This window comes from Muntiacus reevesi, chromosome 9 (genome assembly GCF_963930625.1).
Source record: "Muntiacus reevesi chromosome 9, mMunRee1.1, whole genome shotgun sequence".
In the NCBI taxonomy this organism is placed as follows: domain Eukaryota; kingdom Metazoa; phylum Chordata; class Mammalia; order Artiodactyla; family Cervidae; genus Muntiacus; species Muntiacus reevesi.
Window position 1 is genome coordinate 47312336 of NC_089257.1, and position 15457 is coordinate 47327792.

Consider the following 15457-nt stretch of genomic DNA (forward strand, 5'->3'; position numbering starts at 1 on the left):
ATGGAGTACCTGTATCCTTTGTCCTTTGAGATCTGCCTAAGCCATTCGTTGGCAGGCCCTCTTTAAGGCTCATGGCCTTGATCCCTGAGATTGTTGTGGCCTCTCTACCACAATAATAAATCCTTGAATTGGGGAAAAAGACCAGCTTGGGGGTGAAATGTCAAGAGCAGAAAATGGAAAGTGAGACCAGTCAGGCAGGTAAAGCAGAAGCACTGAAGGAGACTCAATGTCGGCTTTCCCCGTCCCTTGCTGGACGGTCCGCTGTGCTGTCTGGGTGTGAGCCTGACAACCTTGCACTGCCTCACACCCGTTTCCCAACCAGGCCCCTTGCTCCTCCTTGTGGGCGGGGCTCGTGGTGTCTCATGCTCCTGTCTTTGGGGTGGTGTTTCTCTGAAGAAGCCTGCATTCCAAGGAAGAGAAGCATGCCAGTCCTGCGTCTGGGGAACAGCTAAGCTGAGGGGAGTCAGACTCTGGTGTCTGGAGGTGAGGTTCAGTACCCGGTGCTGTTCATTCCTTTCTTCAGAGAATAATGTTCAGCTTTGGGACTGAGTCCCCTATGACACATTGGTGGGAGAGCTGTTTGGGATCATGCAACCCTATTTATAGGGCTGTGGTTTGGTGAGAAGGGTGAGTGCTTTTTGGGTAAATGCTAAGTGGAAGCATCTGGGTTCAGATGTGCCAAAGGAGGCTGTTGGAGGAGCAGTGACATGTGACAGGAGCTGGGCAGGGCTTTAAATGGAAGGGCCAGAAAGCAAAAGGACTCCTTCATGTGGGTTCAGCAGAGCCGGGCTGAACCTTCAGCGCAGATATTCTTAGGGATCTTTTGGGACTTGCCCAACAGGGAGTGGCTGGGAATGCCCAGTGCACATAACTCACTAACCTGATACAGTGGGAAAAAGACACTAGGCAAGAAATATTGCATCTGTCCATTGTTGCCAGCTGGCACCACCAGCCTGCACCTAGGTTTAGGACCCTTTGGTGAGTCTGTTGGATCTTGGCTCCCCCTGGGTCCACTGTCTCACTAATCTGAAAAGTCTGATCTGGGATGTTTAGGTGGGAATGAGAAGCCTTGTGTGTGAAAAACATTTCTGAAGCCAAAAGCTTTAAACAAATGCTTGTTATTAGAGTGACTGATACCATGATTAGATGAGGACAAGTTAAACGTGCTTGTTCACCTTAAGTGGCATTCTTTTATTTTCTCCTGTGCAGTTTTTCTTAGGCTGTTTAATCTTCTATTCACTGACAAAAGAAATCAAGGCTCCACCTCTTTGCTTTTATTAGACTCAGAAAGGCAGCCACCAGTTCTGATGGCAGCTTTCTTAGTATCCTGGTCCTTCTGCTCTGCTCTAACTCTCCTGTATTGTCCTGACAGGATGTCTCTCTGTGTCTGGCTCCTCTGTCCTGGTGGAAAACTATTGGCTGTGGCCTTGTCCTTGGGTCCTGATACTGCATGGATATCTGTAGGCCCTGCCATGGCCCTGCAGCCAGGTGTGATGCTTTTCTGCCCCATCAGGCCCGTCCCCTTGGGGCCAAAGACCTCAAGGCTGGACAGGATCTCAGCCAGCCTCAGGGTCCCGTGTGCAGACTTGCCTGCCATCCCTGGAGCCTCTCAGCTTCCAGTCAAGACTAGTGACCTTTATTTCTTCCATTTTTTCCCTTCTGGGATGGGAATGTCTATCCTTTCCCTGTCCAGCTATATTTTGGAAGGAGACAACTTGCTTCACTGATACACAGACAGAAACGAATTTTGCTCCTGGTCAGCCTCCAGCTGCCTTCCTCAGACAGATGCATTGTTCTCTTCATCCATCTAACAAAAGTAGCTGATCGGCTGCTATGGGCCAGGTGCTGGGCCCTACTCTGGGCTCAGAGACATGGCTCTGCCCACTAGGAGCTACTGCTCAGACGAAGGACCCCACATCGCTAGTGCTCTATGAGTTCTATGAGGGAGTCTGGCATGAGTGTAGAGGGGGGACCAAGCCTGGGCAGTCACTTCTGTCTGAGGGAAGGAGAGGATCCTGGAATCAGTGATGCTGGAATTGGGCCTTGAAAGAGGAGAGGGAATGGAGCAGGTGGGAAGGGGGTCTTGGCCAAAAACATTGTATCCTGAGCAAGCCTTAGAGTGAAAGCAGCGGGGGTAAAACTAGTCTGGCTGTTGTATCTCAGGAATTTTAACTGCTGTGGTTGTAAACTCTCACCCAGTTACATGCAAAGGGCTTCCATACTCATTGTCTCATGGAATGTCCACAATCCTACTGCATGTATGTTTCCACCTACATTTTATAATAGGGAAATAAGCTCAGCATGTTAGGAACTTGTCCAAGGTCTGGCCCATGATGGGAAAAAAATGGGCTCAAACGGAAGCCTGGCTACAGAGCACACACTCTTGACTATCTCCTGGGTCCTTGACTTCCTCTCTGGGTGGTTTCCTGGGTGACAGGAAGCAGGTGAATTATTGTACAAGAGCTGAGGTACTATTGTTAGATTTGTGCAAAACCCAATGTGGACGATGAGCGGGGCGTGGGGGTGTGGCTGCAGGCAGGAAAACCAGCCAGGAAGTCATTGCAGCCATTCTGATGGGAGACGATGTGGCCTGAAGCCAGACAGGTGAGAATGAGAGGACAGATCAGAGAGTGGGTGAGGAAGGAGACTTTACTGGATATGGTGACCAACTGGATGTGGGTGAGGGGCAGGAAGGCTAGGGATGACCCCCGGCTTGGAGGTCTGTGGTGGCATCACTGAGGCGGTTTGGGGAAGACCCTATGTATTGGGGCCTGCTGAGTGTGAGGCCAAGAAGGGGGGAGGTGGGTGTCAGGTGTGGGGAAGGGGATGGGCCACCTCCTCCTCCAAGCCCCCACAATCTCCCAGGCTTTAGTTTCCCGCTGTTTTATGTTTGTTGTTCAGTTGCTAAGTCGTGCCCAACTCTTTGCAACCCCATGGACTATAGTCTGCCAGGCTCAGCTGTCCATGGGATTTCCCAGGCCAGGAGGGGGGATGCTCTCAGGGGCCCAGTCACATGGAAGGCTTGCGGGGAGATGGCTGCGCACAGCTGCTCTCAGCCTTTTCCTGCAAGATCAAAGATGGGGAGATCACATTTAGGTGAGCAGGTTAAGCATGGTGCATTTGGTAAGCCTGTAAGGCCTGTGCTTGCCCAGCTTCAAGACCAAAGAAAGAGCCCAGAGTCAACAATAGAGATACAAACATGAGTAGTGTAATGGAGTAGCTTGCATGTCTGAAGCAAGGTCCTGGAGCGACACCCTACCCTGGACAGCAGACAGCAGACAGGACATGGTTGCAGTCTTTGCTCCTGGGAGAAAGAGAGATTACTAATTATAGGGGGAATTGATGTCAGGTGGGCTCATTAGTTACCGGGAAACCACTAGAGGGACCCGCCCCTCACCATCCCTTTGATAAGCTATCATTACCTGGGGCCTGGGGCAAGTACATAGGAAGGTCAGTCATGTACTTAAGATAAGGGTGAAGCAGGCACTGGTTGGGCAGAGGATGTACAGAGAGCAAGAGAAGAGCCATCTCAAGTGACCTGACTGTACACAGGGTTTTCTGGAAGAGTTGGCTCAGAGAGAAGATGAAAAGTTAGCCGGCATGGGCATAAAAGCTGGAAAGCTGCTGGATTCAGACAGTTAATGCTTAGAATCTGCCTGCTGATGGTAAGACATTGGTTGGGATGGGGCTGAGGTTTGCCATGGTGTATGATGGACATGTAGAGTTGCAGCTGAGTAGGTTGAGTCAACTTGGTAAGAAGCATAATTCTTCTTACCTGGCTGGTGGTGGGCCCCTCAAACTCTCCACAAGCAGTGGAGTGCCCGGTTGGGAGCTGTGTTTGCAGCCCATCAACTTTGCTCAGTCTCAGGATCACCTGGCCCTCTTCTCCTTACCGGAGCCTGGGCCTCTTGCACCCTTGACTCTCCAGGTGCTTCTAACAAACACCAAGGTTTGAGGAGCGTTGAGTCAGTGAGCCTTCAGTGCAGAGCGAGTGGAGAGGCTGTCTGGAGGCAGGGCAGTCAGTCAGGCTCCTGCCATCCAGGGTGAGGTAATGCCGGGGCAGGTGAGGTTGTGGAGCAGGTGAGATCACCCCCAGCGAGTCTCTGGAGAGAAGATGGCCTCTGGGCTGACTCAGCAGCACTTGGAACCCCTGGTTTTGTCTCTGCTGAGAACTTTTCATTTGGTTTATAGTGCACCCCTGTCCCAGTTCTCCTGGCTGTTCCTCCTCCATCCATTTCATTGGTTCTCCTCCTTGACCGCACATTTATTTGGAGTGTTTCAGAGTCCTGGAGACTTTTTTTTTTTTGGTCTTACACTACTTTTTAAGTTACTTCCTGTGGTTGTTTAAATACTGCCTTTATGCAGATAGTTCCCAGAAAATCTCCAGTCCAGATTTCTCCAAATACCTTGAATTTCCAAATGGCTACTGTACTCAGCATCTCTGTCTAGGCGTCCCTGGGCATATTAAACTGAATATTTCCAAACCAAGCTCCTAATTTCACAACCTTCCCACCCCACCCCCCTCCAGCATCATTGCTCCTGCAGTTCTCCCCACTCTCCCAGAAGCTCAGGGCAAAAGCCTGGGGTTTTACTTTCTCCTGCCCATGCCCAGCCTATCAGTAGAGTTTACAAGCTTCGCCCTCAACATATTTTAAGGATCAGAACATTTACCACAAGCATTACGGTCCAAGCTACCTTTATCTCTTGCCTGGTTTTCTTGTGTTCACTGCTGCACCCCTCCCCACCCCTTCACCGCCCCCCCACCCCCAGTTCAAGCAGCAGCCAAAGTAATCCTTTTAAAAGGTAAGTTAGACCCTTCTGTGCTCAAAGCCCTCTACTAGGTGGGTTCCCGCCTCAAAGGAAAAATGGAAGGAAGGGAGGAAGAACAGGGCAAATCCTCAGGCTTTATCTGTCTGTAAAGGGGGAGAATAATTCCTAAGTGGCACGTGGAGATTAAGTGAAAGAATGTTGGATAAACTCTTAGCAGGCAGCTACAGACACTTGCCTGATACACAGTAGCTACAAGGAGAAATGAGCACCCAGTAATCAAATCTCGACTCTGTGTCAGGCACACCACACACATTATCTCTTTTAATCCTTCTGATTTTTTTTTTAATCACTACTATATATAAGCACAATGTGAAGGCTCAAATAATCATATACGATTTGTTAAAGTGGCCATCTCCCCATCTACTCACCCTATTGCTCTCCCTCAAATGGAGCCACTTCAAATTCCTAGTATTTTTATCTATGTTACTAGAAAAAATGCTTGTTCTGCTACTTTATTCTTTCTTCAGTTGTCGTTATCTAGGTGACTTCTGAATTCCTACCCTGGAAGATGAATCAGCTGTCTCTCCAATCTTGTTTCCATCACTAACAAGCACTTTTTCATCCCCACATCCTGTCAGTGCCTTTTCTGTTAAATTTGCATGTATGCGGTGTTTTGTTGCAAGGACTAAGATTATTTTTACTTTTTGGTTTTCTCAGATGTTCTTTTGTCATTGCTTGGTTCACATTTTCCTATCATGGAATTAAATTCTTCAACTTAATAAATTTCTCAAGCTGTTTAGATGCGTTAGATATTCCATTAATTTCATGTTACTGAAGAAATCTCAGAGCTTTTGGAAGCCCTCCCACATGGACCAGCTGCCCTTTCCTGCTTCTGCATAGCTGTTGCCCTGGCATCTCCCTTGTGTCTCTTATCACATTCTCCATGTCCTTGTGGGTTTATGTCTTTCAAAATAAATTCCTCTGCTATTGTTTCAGTGGGTAGCTAAATTAGATGTTTGACTTCAATCTCCTGTATTTTTCTGAGCTCTGTCTCTTGTTTACTTTCGCCCACAACAATGGTGTCTGTTTTATACTGATTTTATGGAAGAGACAGTTGAGGCTCAGAGAGGTTAAGTAATCTGCCTAAAGGCCCATGGTCATCATGCAGAAGAGTCCAGGTTTTAACTCAAGACTGTCAGGCTATAAATCCTACGTTCTTTCTTGTTTGTCCTTTTTTTTCCCCTGATTTTATTTTATTTTATTATTTTTTTTATTAGTTGAAAAAGAATGTTAATCTTGGTTGATATGGGATGTGATAGAGAATGTAGGCACTGCCATCAACTGTCTTTGTATATCATCCTTCATCTTTATTGTTATTGCTGTTTTTTAATGCTAAAAATGGCTTCTTGCTCTATTATCCCAAAGATAGAAGTTTCCCATATACTTTTAAGAAGCTGTCTCTTCAGCTTAGGACTAACAACAGGTATTCCTTAAAATGACCATTTGAAGAGCCAGTTGCTGTGGTTTATGGATGACCAGTAAATTGTGGGGAAAGTCTCCAGTTTGTGGCGATAAACCACAAAGTATGTGGTGATACTTCTTTACCACCTGCTGGCCACTGAGGGCCGGAGAAGTCTGAGATGAACCTGAGTTCAGTAGTGGTGGATTCTTGACTGAGGGTTCCTCCCCGGGTCTGGCTTTGTACAGGGATGCTGGAGCCCATCTAGCTGCCGCTGTAAGGAGTCAGCAGACCCTGGAGGGACCAGGACTCTAGACCTATTCCTGATTCCTCCGTGCGGGACACTCTGAGCCTGCCCAAAACACTTGACATCTCTAACCACCTTTACTGAGAGAAAAGTGGTTTACTACATGGACATGCAGCTTGCATTTCGGCCTGGATGGAGACAAATTAAGATTTACCTGCTCAAGCCTTACCTTAGTCAGCTGTTCCTGCCTACTTCTGATCTTCCTTTGCTGAACACAAAGGTATTTAATACCGTATCTAAGTAACTGCCTTAGAGGCCACCAGGTGTTGGGTGGCTAATTGTGGCTCACTTTCTAAACGTCACCTAACCCTGCCCCTTATTCAAGTTCAAAGTGCCAAACAGGCCTTTGTGTGGCGCAGATCACTTGACTCTGACATATGTCACAGCTGGACTCACAGCTGCAGGGTTGGTTTCTCCCTGGCTGGTAGCAGAGAGGAGGGTCTGTTGAGGGGAGCCCAACATTGGGCACTATGACAGGTAGGAGGATGACAGCATCTAAAGGCTGGCACAGAGGCCTGTGGGGGAAGAGGAGGATGCATGAGCAATGGACCACACCTTTTATTAAACAACATTCCTTACCTTATCTCTGTAGCTCGGTCTGAGCCAATTTCTTGGTGTGAGAAGACTGCCTGCTCATCAGGGTCAAATGCAGGGCTCTGTTAATAGTCCAAGTGTCCAGAGAGAAAACGGCTTTTGGCTGATTTAACTACTGTCACTAGACAGTAGACGGTGTTAAAAGCACTGTGTCCTCCTCTGCCTGCACCTCTCTTTCTTGGGTTTGTGGGGGTGCCTTTGAGTCCTCAGGGCACACCATCAGTGCCTCTGCTGTCCAGCCTGTCGCAGCCCACTCTCATGGGTGGAGAACATGATTTCACTTCCCCTCCCTACCACCTGCTTGGGGGCTGTCCTGCGTTACGCGGCCCGTTGGTGTAGGATCCCCCTGGATGCTGCTCTCTTTCTCAGCCCTGGGGTTTCTGCCTCTTCCCCGTGCGCCCTCTTCACCTTGCTTCTCTGTGGGGTCCTCCTCGCAGGCAGCTGCTGGTGTTGTGTGCTCTTAACCCCCACAACCCCGACGAACCCAGGTTCCTGGGGAGATGCTGTGTCACTGTGGGGATGAACAGACACACCGAATTCAGCTGGATGACACGTTTGCTTCCGAGACCCCCAACTCCGTGAGAGCAGGGACTGTCCCGGGGTGCATTACTGACGGGGAGCTCCAAACTGGTGAGGCGAGACGATGGCTGAGGCTGCCAGAATGGGAATGGTTGGCAAACGGAATCATGGCTTCCCTGTTCAATCAGCGTGTCCGTGTTCACAGATGCCTGGAGGCATCACTCCTGTGGTGTGTTTGGCCCTTCAGCGGGCCCCCCCGGTACCCCACGCCACTGACTCCTCACAGGGGCTGGCAGAGCCTGTTCTCCCTGCATCCTGCTGTCACCTCAGACCCAGGACTGAGCTCATCAGTCACCCAAAGCAGGTTCCGGCTCCTGAGCGCTCCCAGTCTTACTGGCCCAGGTTCTGGACCGTAAAGATGATACACCTTTGACTCATGTTTCACTTCTTGCCAGCTCCCACGGGTCCACCCAGCTCGCCACCTGCCAAGTACGAACTCATCCTTGGGCAGAGGGCCCGCGGGTCGTTTTTACGGCTCTTCTGTGGCAGCTGTCCTAACTGGGCCCTCTACGCTTGGCACTTTCTAACTGACCTCTCACCTTGCACCCCAGGACTGAGACCCCCAACGGAGCCAGTCTGCTGAAATACAAGGTCCTCTTAAAAAAATCTCTCTCAAGTTTACATCTGAGGCCACTTGAGCTGCCGAGTGCGCATCCAGATCCCTGATGCTGTGGGTGTGATTCCCAAGCTCCTCTTGTTGAATTGCCCTAGTCACGCTTACGTAGGTCCTGTGGAGGACTTTGACTCAAAGCGAGCAGCTGGGTGCTCCTATATAATCTCGCCAACTGTTTTGACGTTTGCCACCTACATCTTGTCTTTACACGCTTCCTTGCCTTTCACACACTGCCCCCCTCTGCCTGGACTCACCCTTACCTGCTGAGAAAGTTCCTTCTCAGCCCTTACAGCCCAGGGAAACTGCATACCAGCCTCAATCAGCATACCCCACCTTGCATCCTAATTATTCCTAATTCTATCTTCTCTACTACACTGCATGGTCTGAGGGAATAGGGTTGAGGTCTGATTCATCAATTTCCCCTCCGCCCCCAGTGCCGAGCACAGTAGGGTTTAGGCAGTGTTGGTCATACGGATCCATCATTTATTCACAACTATTTACTCTTAAGTTTCCTTGGGCTAGTCACTCTGCTGGGCACACAGGGGTGAGCAAGGCAGACAGGGTTGCCAGCTTCCAGGCAGAGGGTTTGCAAGGTCAGTCAAAGAGGAAACATAGATGGACGAGATACTTTGGAACCGCTGTGCTGCCAAGGGGCTGCTTCAGATGCAGGTGTGCAAGGAAGGCATCTCTGAGAAGAGACTTCAGAGCTGAGGTCTGAAGGATGAGGATGGATCAGCCGTGCAGAGACCCAGGAAGGTGATCTCAGGGCAGAGCAATGGTAGGTGCACAGTTTCAGGGGAGGCAGAGGGGCTCGGAGTGCTGTGGGAGTGGACAGGGCCTGAGGCTGCCAGAGCAGGACGGTCAAGGGGTGGGCCTTGTGGGGTTGTCCCGGCCAGATCCTGCCGAGCTGCTTCTGCAGGTCATGGTATGGACTTTGGCTTTCTTCCTGGGAGCGGTTGGGGAGGCCTTGGAGGGTAGGATGGGTTTCACACTTGTACTGTCTGTGTGGCTAAGCAGGTGAAGGTGCTGAGACCGGCCCTCTTCTCTCCTCCCCTTTTCCTGCTGCCTCTTCTCCAACCCCTACCCCCCAGCCTCGCTTCCACTCAGACCCTGAGACCTACACCCACATGTGCTCTGAGCCACCTGGCTGCTCCTTGCTGCAGCCTGCCTGGCTCCTGCCACGCCCCGAGGTGCCAAGGAGGCCCCCACCCCCTCCACGAGCCCCCATTCTCACTCCCCTGAGCTGACTGCACCCTGGTTCTTGCATTTCTGACCCTTTCGTGGCCTTTGCCCTGGTGACTCTCAGCCCTCCCCCTCCCCCTCCAACAGGTTTGCCTTGCTTGCTGTGCCTACCGCCCCCACAGGGCTAGCCTCTTGGACTTACCTAGGTTTCCCCTCCCTAAAGCTGACCCACTTTAAAGCCCCTCATCCTGTGAGCTGTCCTGGCACAAATACGTCATTTAAAAATAGCTGATGTTTATTGAGCCCTTACTGCATGCAAGACCTGCATTGTTAATGAAATGTTAATTACTCATTTAACTATGACATCAACCCTATGAATCTGGTACTGTCATCCTCCCCACGTTGCAGAAGAGGATCCTGAGGTTCAGAGATCACACAGGAAATAGCAGAGCCAACTTTGAACCCAGGGTATTTAACTGTTCCTGCCTGGTGCCGTCCAGCGTGGTTCTTTGTGGTCTTGACATCCTTATCCACACCCTCTCCAAACCACTTTCCTGTGGTTGCTCATGTTCCTCTCTTCACTCTGAAGATGTAACTCTGTAGGGGAAAGGAGCAGCAGATCTCCTGTTGCCTGACCTGCACTATCCAACCTCGGATCTAGGAGCCCTGCCTCTCTTCGCAGCACTTAGGCCCATTGGGCACACTTGTGGGCTCTGCTGAATGAGCAGACAAACAATAGCACCTGCCTCCAGTTTACAGATGCGAGTTAAGTCTCAGGATTACAACTGCTCTTGTAAGTCTGCCTGACACTCAGGGAGGGGGTGGGAAGCGAGAGAAATGAGGCGAGGCTGCAGGAAGACAGTTTCGCCTAAAGACCTTGGTGAGAGGCAGAGTTGTCTGGAGATGGAACCAATTGCCACCTCTCTCATTAGAAGGGAGGCTCAGCATCAGAGGAGTGGCTAGACAGTGTATTTTTGGAGAAATTCTTCCGCGCTGAGAAGATGGGATTCTGCTTCTTGAATGGTCCTGGGTGGAGTAGGAAGGACTAAAATAGTAAGAGACCATGCTCTCCCCACAACAGTGTGCCTGAAACCTTCCTAGACGGGGCCCACGGGCCCACATGAGGAGTGAAAGTGGCAGCTGAGGCCTCTCAGCCTGGATCATACCTGCTGTAGGGGAGCACCCCAGGAGTGGGACAGATGCGGGTATAAGACCGCAAATGCCTGCTGTGACCCAGGGCTGTGGGCACGTCCCGATGGAGTTCTCGCTAGCTGTGTGCCTTCTGCAGCCCACGGGGAGCCCCGAGCCTTCCCCAGGGCGGCTGCAGCTTCTGGAGCCGGGACTATGATGATGGTGACAGTGGCAATTGCCGCCTCGCTGCCGCAGGTGACCCTGGAGAGCCCCAGTGGCTTTTCATGACAGAAGCAAGTGGGATCACCTGCTAGAGATGAATGGAGTACCCGTGCCGGGAGGTGGCAGAAACCCACTGTGGGCTACTCAGATTACTATGAGAGTGCAGTTTCCATGGTGGAATGAGAGGGCTCAGTGGTCTTGGGTATGTAACATGAAATACATGTGCTGTGTTTGAATTTTCAGTAGGAGGAGACAAAGGACAGAAAAGGACTCATGGCTTCTGACGCCAGTCACGTGCTAGAAGCTGCCCTGGAGCAAATGGACGGAATCATCGCAGGTATGCTCAGGGGTCCTGGAGATCTCTACACTGAGAAACCATTTTCCTCTCATTGGACTTCTCTTTTGGGTGCAGAGACAAGGGCCCTGTTGGATTTCTTTTATGTTACTGTGTGTGCGCTCTTTTTTAACAGGGCAAATTCAGACTCTTTAATAGCTGGTAAGGGTCTAGGTCTCTGTTGATTGCAGCTGCGCCGTATATTAGCACATGAATAACTGTCCCACTTTGGATCATGGCTGCAACAGGTGCAGTGGCTGGCACTGATGTTATCGTGAAGATTTCAGAGCACAGCATGGTTTCAGTCAAGCTGAAACTTGCAGTCTTGCAGACTTTGCCCTCTAACACCAGTGTCATTTCCTTTCCCTGGCTGATCTCCAGTATGTCTGTCAGGAACTGGTTTTGTATTGATTCACTTAATCACCTGAAGAATGTTCTTTATGCCATATTATTGCAACTGTTTGGCTTCATGTTTATACGAAGCAGTTAGGAACACTCTCTTGGAAAGATCCAGCAAAGCTGTTTAATTGGAAAGGACTGCAGTGGGCTGTTTGGGCTCATTAACTCCTTGATGGGGGACAACTGAAGCCCATACTGATTGGAACAAGCCTGTCATTGGAAATTTTTCTCTGCAGGCCACAGACCTTCTTTCTGTCCTTACCTGGTACAAGTCAGTGACCTTATTTGCCGACTGGGCATTTCTTTGGGACTTTGCTCCTCGTTGTGTGGAGCTATGGCTGCAGGAGGCATGTTTGGGCTGAGTGTGACTAGAACCCAGGGCGTACACAGGGCACCTGACATTGTCTGCTGTCTGTCCTTCCATCCTGCAGAGAGACACCCAAGGCACTGAGGGTTCTGGGTGTTTGCGCCTGGGGCAGAGAAGGTAGGTGTTCCGTGTCTTGAAACTTCTGCGTGTTGTGGTGCACCGTTACATGTTCCAGCTGTCATCTGTCAGGCTCTTAATTTCTCAGTGAACAGAAAGGGTCCTCAGGAGGCCAACCAACATCCGTGTTTTCAGAGACTCCAGAGATTTGGATGTCCTGCTTCAGGTTAGGGTCCCGGAAGCCCTGTTGAGAGGAGATGATCAACAGTGTGGGTTTCCTGGCAGTCTTTCAGAGTCTCCCCCAGAAGTTTCCTGTGCATCATGATCAGAGTCACAGAGTCAGGCTCTCAGACTAACTCAGGTGGTCAGCACTGCCGAGCCCCCATCCCAGGGGCAAAAAGGAGACTGCAAGAGCCCCTGGAGCAGGCAGAGCTCTTAGACAGCCGGGACAGGTGAGTGGGACACCTCCTAAAGAAGGCAGCCTGTGTGGGGTCACTTCCTCCTCCTGCCTCTGAAGTTCCCCGTGAAGACACCCCTGAAATGACAAAGCGTCTGGCACAGTCCTCTCTGTCTGTGAGCGAGGACTGTGGGTCTGAATAGTTGGGGCCTTGGCTTGGTCGGATGTGGTTCCTGCTGTGGGTGTGGTTCCTGGAGCAGAACCGGGGACTCCCATCCTTGTTCCCTTCTGGCATTGCGTGCTCCCCCCTTCTCCTGTTTCCTTAGGCCTCCACCCTGGCAAACTCCTTCTGGAAGGGCTCCCTGGGCGTCTCTGGAACAGATCCAAGAGTTTTGCTGAGAGGTGATCTAGAACATTCCAAGGAGTTCTTTGGTTGGAGGAACACCTGTAGCCAGACTGCTTGTTTCAAATCCTAGCTCTGAATCAAGTTACTTACATGATATGTGCTTCAGCTTCCTCATATTTAAAACGGGTATAATAATAGAACCCGCCTAAGAAGGTTGCTGTGCTTATACATGTAAGGGCTTAACACGGAGCCTGCCATGTAGTAAGCACTATAAATGTCAGCTCTTGATAAATTGAGTTCTCATTTATTCAGGTCCTTATTTCACCCATTTGTATGCTTTGGTTTTCATTGTCTAGCTAAGGCTTGTGCATGCCTCTTAGACTCGCCTGGGGTCTACAAGATTAATGCAGAGTCTCTGAAGGAGCTCTGCTCTGCTCTTGCCCCCTTGTAGACTGTCTTCCACAGAGCAGCAGAGGAATCAGATCACACCCCTCTCCCCACAACTCTTCAATGGCTTCGCACTTCAGGATAAACATCTAAAGTCCCCATTATAAGCAGCAATGCTGTATGCGATTTGGCCTTTGGCTGCCTGTGTGGCTGCACCTCCTACACCTTCCATCTGGCGTGTCTCGCTTTAGCATAGGCTGTCTCAGGGCCTATGTGCTTGCTGTCCCTCTGCTGTAATGTTCTCCAAGTACACTGAGATCAGATCTCTGCTGAAATGTCACCATGCAGAGGCCTTCCCTGACACTCTCTCAGGTAGCATCCCTACATCCCCTCCCCCCATCCTCCCATCCTGTTTTTATTTCTTTATAGCACTTACTACCATCTGACCCGTTAGGTTCATATTCGTCTGTTTATTATCTACTTCCTGCCCCAGAATGTAAGCTCTGTGACAGCAGAGGCTTTGCTGCTGCATCTCCAGTGCAACACAGAATACGTGTTTAACAGATGTTTGGGTCCCATGTGTATTTGATTTACTTTTGTGACTAAGCTCCCCTTTGCATTTATTAGGCGGCAGTTACTGGTTTCTGTACCTATCCCATGTCTGTCTGCATGCTGAACTTCATTGATTATTTTCTCTCTTGTGTCTTTGGCTCATTCTTGTGGAATAATAAATCACTAATTTTTTTTTTTTTTTTAAGACTCTGTGGTTAGCATGTCCTGTGAGCCATCTCTTAAGCAGTAATTGGCTCACCCAGACGTTTGACAGGAGCTATTTGGCAGATAATTCAACACTGAGGTTATTAGCGAGTGTCTGGAGGACATATGTTTTATGCCATTTGCGATGAAAAGAGTAATAATTATTGAATACTTTTGTGTGGGATACTTTTCCTCAAGATTATTAAAGCCACCCTCATTTTCAAGTTGACTGGGCCAAAGAGCTTAGGGATTTTTGTGGTTATTAATGTAAACTGCAGTTTGAGTTCAAATCCCAGCTCAGCCACTTATTACTGACTGTGGAGTCTTTGGGCAAATTGCTTGATCCCCTTGAGCCTCAGTTTCCTCATAGTGTATAGACAGTGGTAATAAAAGCGCCATCTCATGTTATTGGGAGGATTAAATTAAGGTAAAGAAGGCAGTTAGAATAGTGCCTGTTACCTAGTAAGTGCTCACAGGGTCTAAATTACCTTGATTTTGTTGATATTGACATTATTTTTGATATTACTATTGACATTATTTTTGCCACCCGAGCTATAGTGCTGGTAAATGACAGAACTAAGATTTGAGTCCAGGCTATCTGAGATCCAAATGTCTTCCTGGCTCGTTTCACTCCTGGGTTGATCTCATGAGGATGTGCAGCCGAACCCCTGGGGTTCTGCAGGACCATCTAGGGAGTTAACTGGGAGGAGGGGCAAAGCCTGTCCTTGGACCCAGTCTGCTGGTCACAGTGGCTTTGCTCTCTTCCCTTCTACGTTCAACTTCCAAGTAAGAGCTCGTTTGCTTGAGCATAGAGCAGCTAGACGGAAGTTGAAGACTGTGGCACCAACATCATGAATCACAGATTCTGTAGAGGTTATGTCTTTGTGTGAACATTTATATTATCCTTTCTTTATTTCTATTCTCACACTAATTTGAAGTCGAAGGGTTGTCAGGTACTACTTCCAGCTGGTAAAGGACTCAAACCATTGCATCCTCCCACTTTATGAAAACACAGTTATGCTTATCTTAGTGAAGAAGTTTTTATGGGCTTCCTGCGTGCCCTAAACAGCAAGCATTTATGTAGAAACAAATGGATTCTTACCCAAATGGACACAATTTCCTTCAGTAATGATTATTAATGATTATAACACTGTATAATCAGAACTTTCCCTTATTAATTACTCTACAGTATGACAGGCTACTCTTCACTTTCCAAAACTCTTTCCAAAAGACTTTCCAGAAGAGTATACTTAGGGCATGTGATATCAATGTGTATATAATTAAACCTTTAATGCAAAAAAAAAAAAGTGCCCCCTTCTTCTGATCAATGTAAACAGTACAGATGGTGCAGGAGATGATCACTTACAGAAGCAACCAAGCCAGGAAAACTCAGAGGACATCCTGATACACAAGTGCCAAATATGCCCCTGCAGAGGCAAGCATGGTGACCCTCATCATCGGCAGGCATTTGTCTGCTCTGGAGACATGAGACAAAGAAATGCCTTCTAAGCAGAAGTAGGAAATGAAGCAGAAACATGAAGTGAAACTCCTTGTAAA

General features: G+C 49.2%; 1 protein-coding gene across 6 annotated transcripts in view; it reads left to right on the plus strand.

Annotated features, from left to right (window-relative positions):
- Positions 1-15457, plus strand: part of PPFIBP2 (PPFIA binding protein 2) — a 161060-nt gene that overhangs the window by 21373 nt on the left and 124230 nt on the right. For 5 of the 6 annotated variants that reach the window (XR_010664396.1, XM_065944480.1, XM_065944478.1 and 2 more), the window contains exon 1: positions 11104-11194. Coding sequence is in view for 5 of the 6 variants with exons in the window: in XM_065944480.1 (XP_065800552.1) it covers positions 11131-11194 (64 nt within the window). In the remaining variant the exon portion in view is untranslated. Of the gene's footprint in view, positions 1-11100; positions 11195-15457 lie in introns of those variants that run through there. The other variant, XM_065944479.1, reaches the window with a different exon arrangement.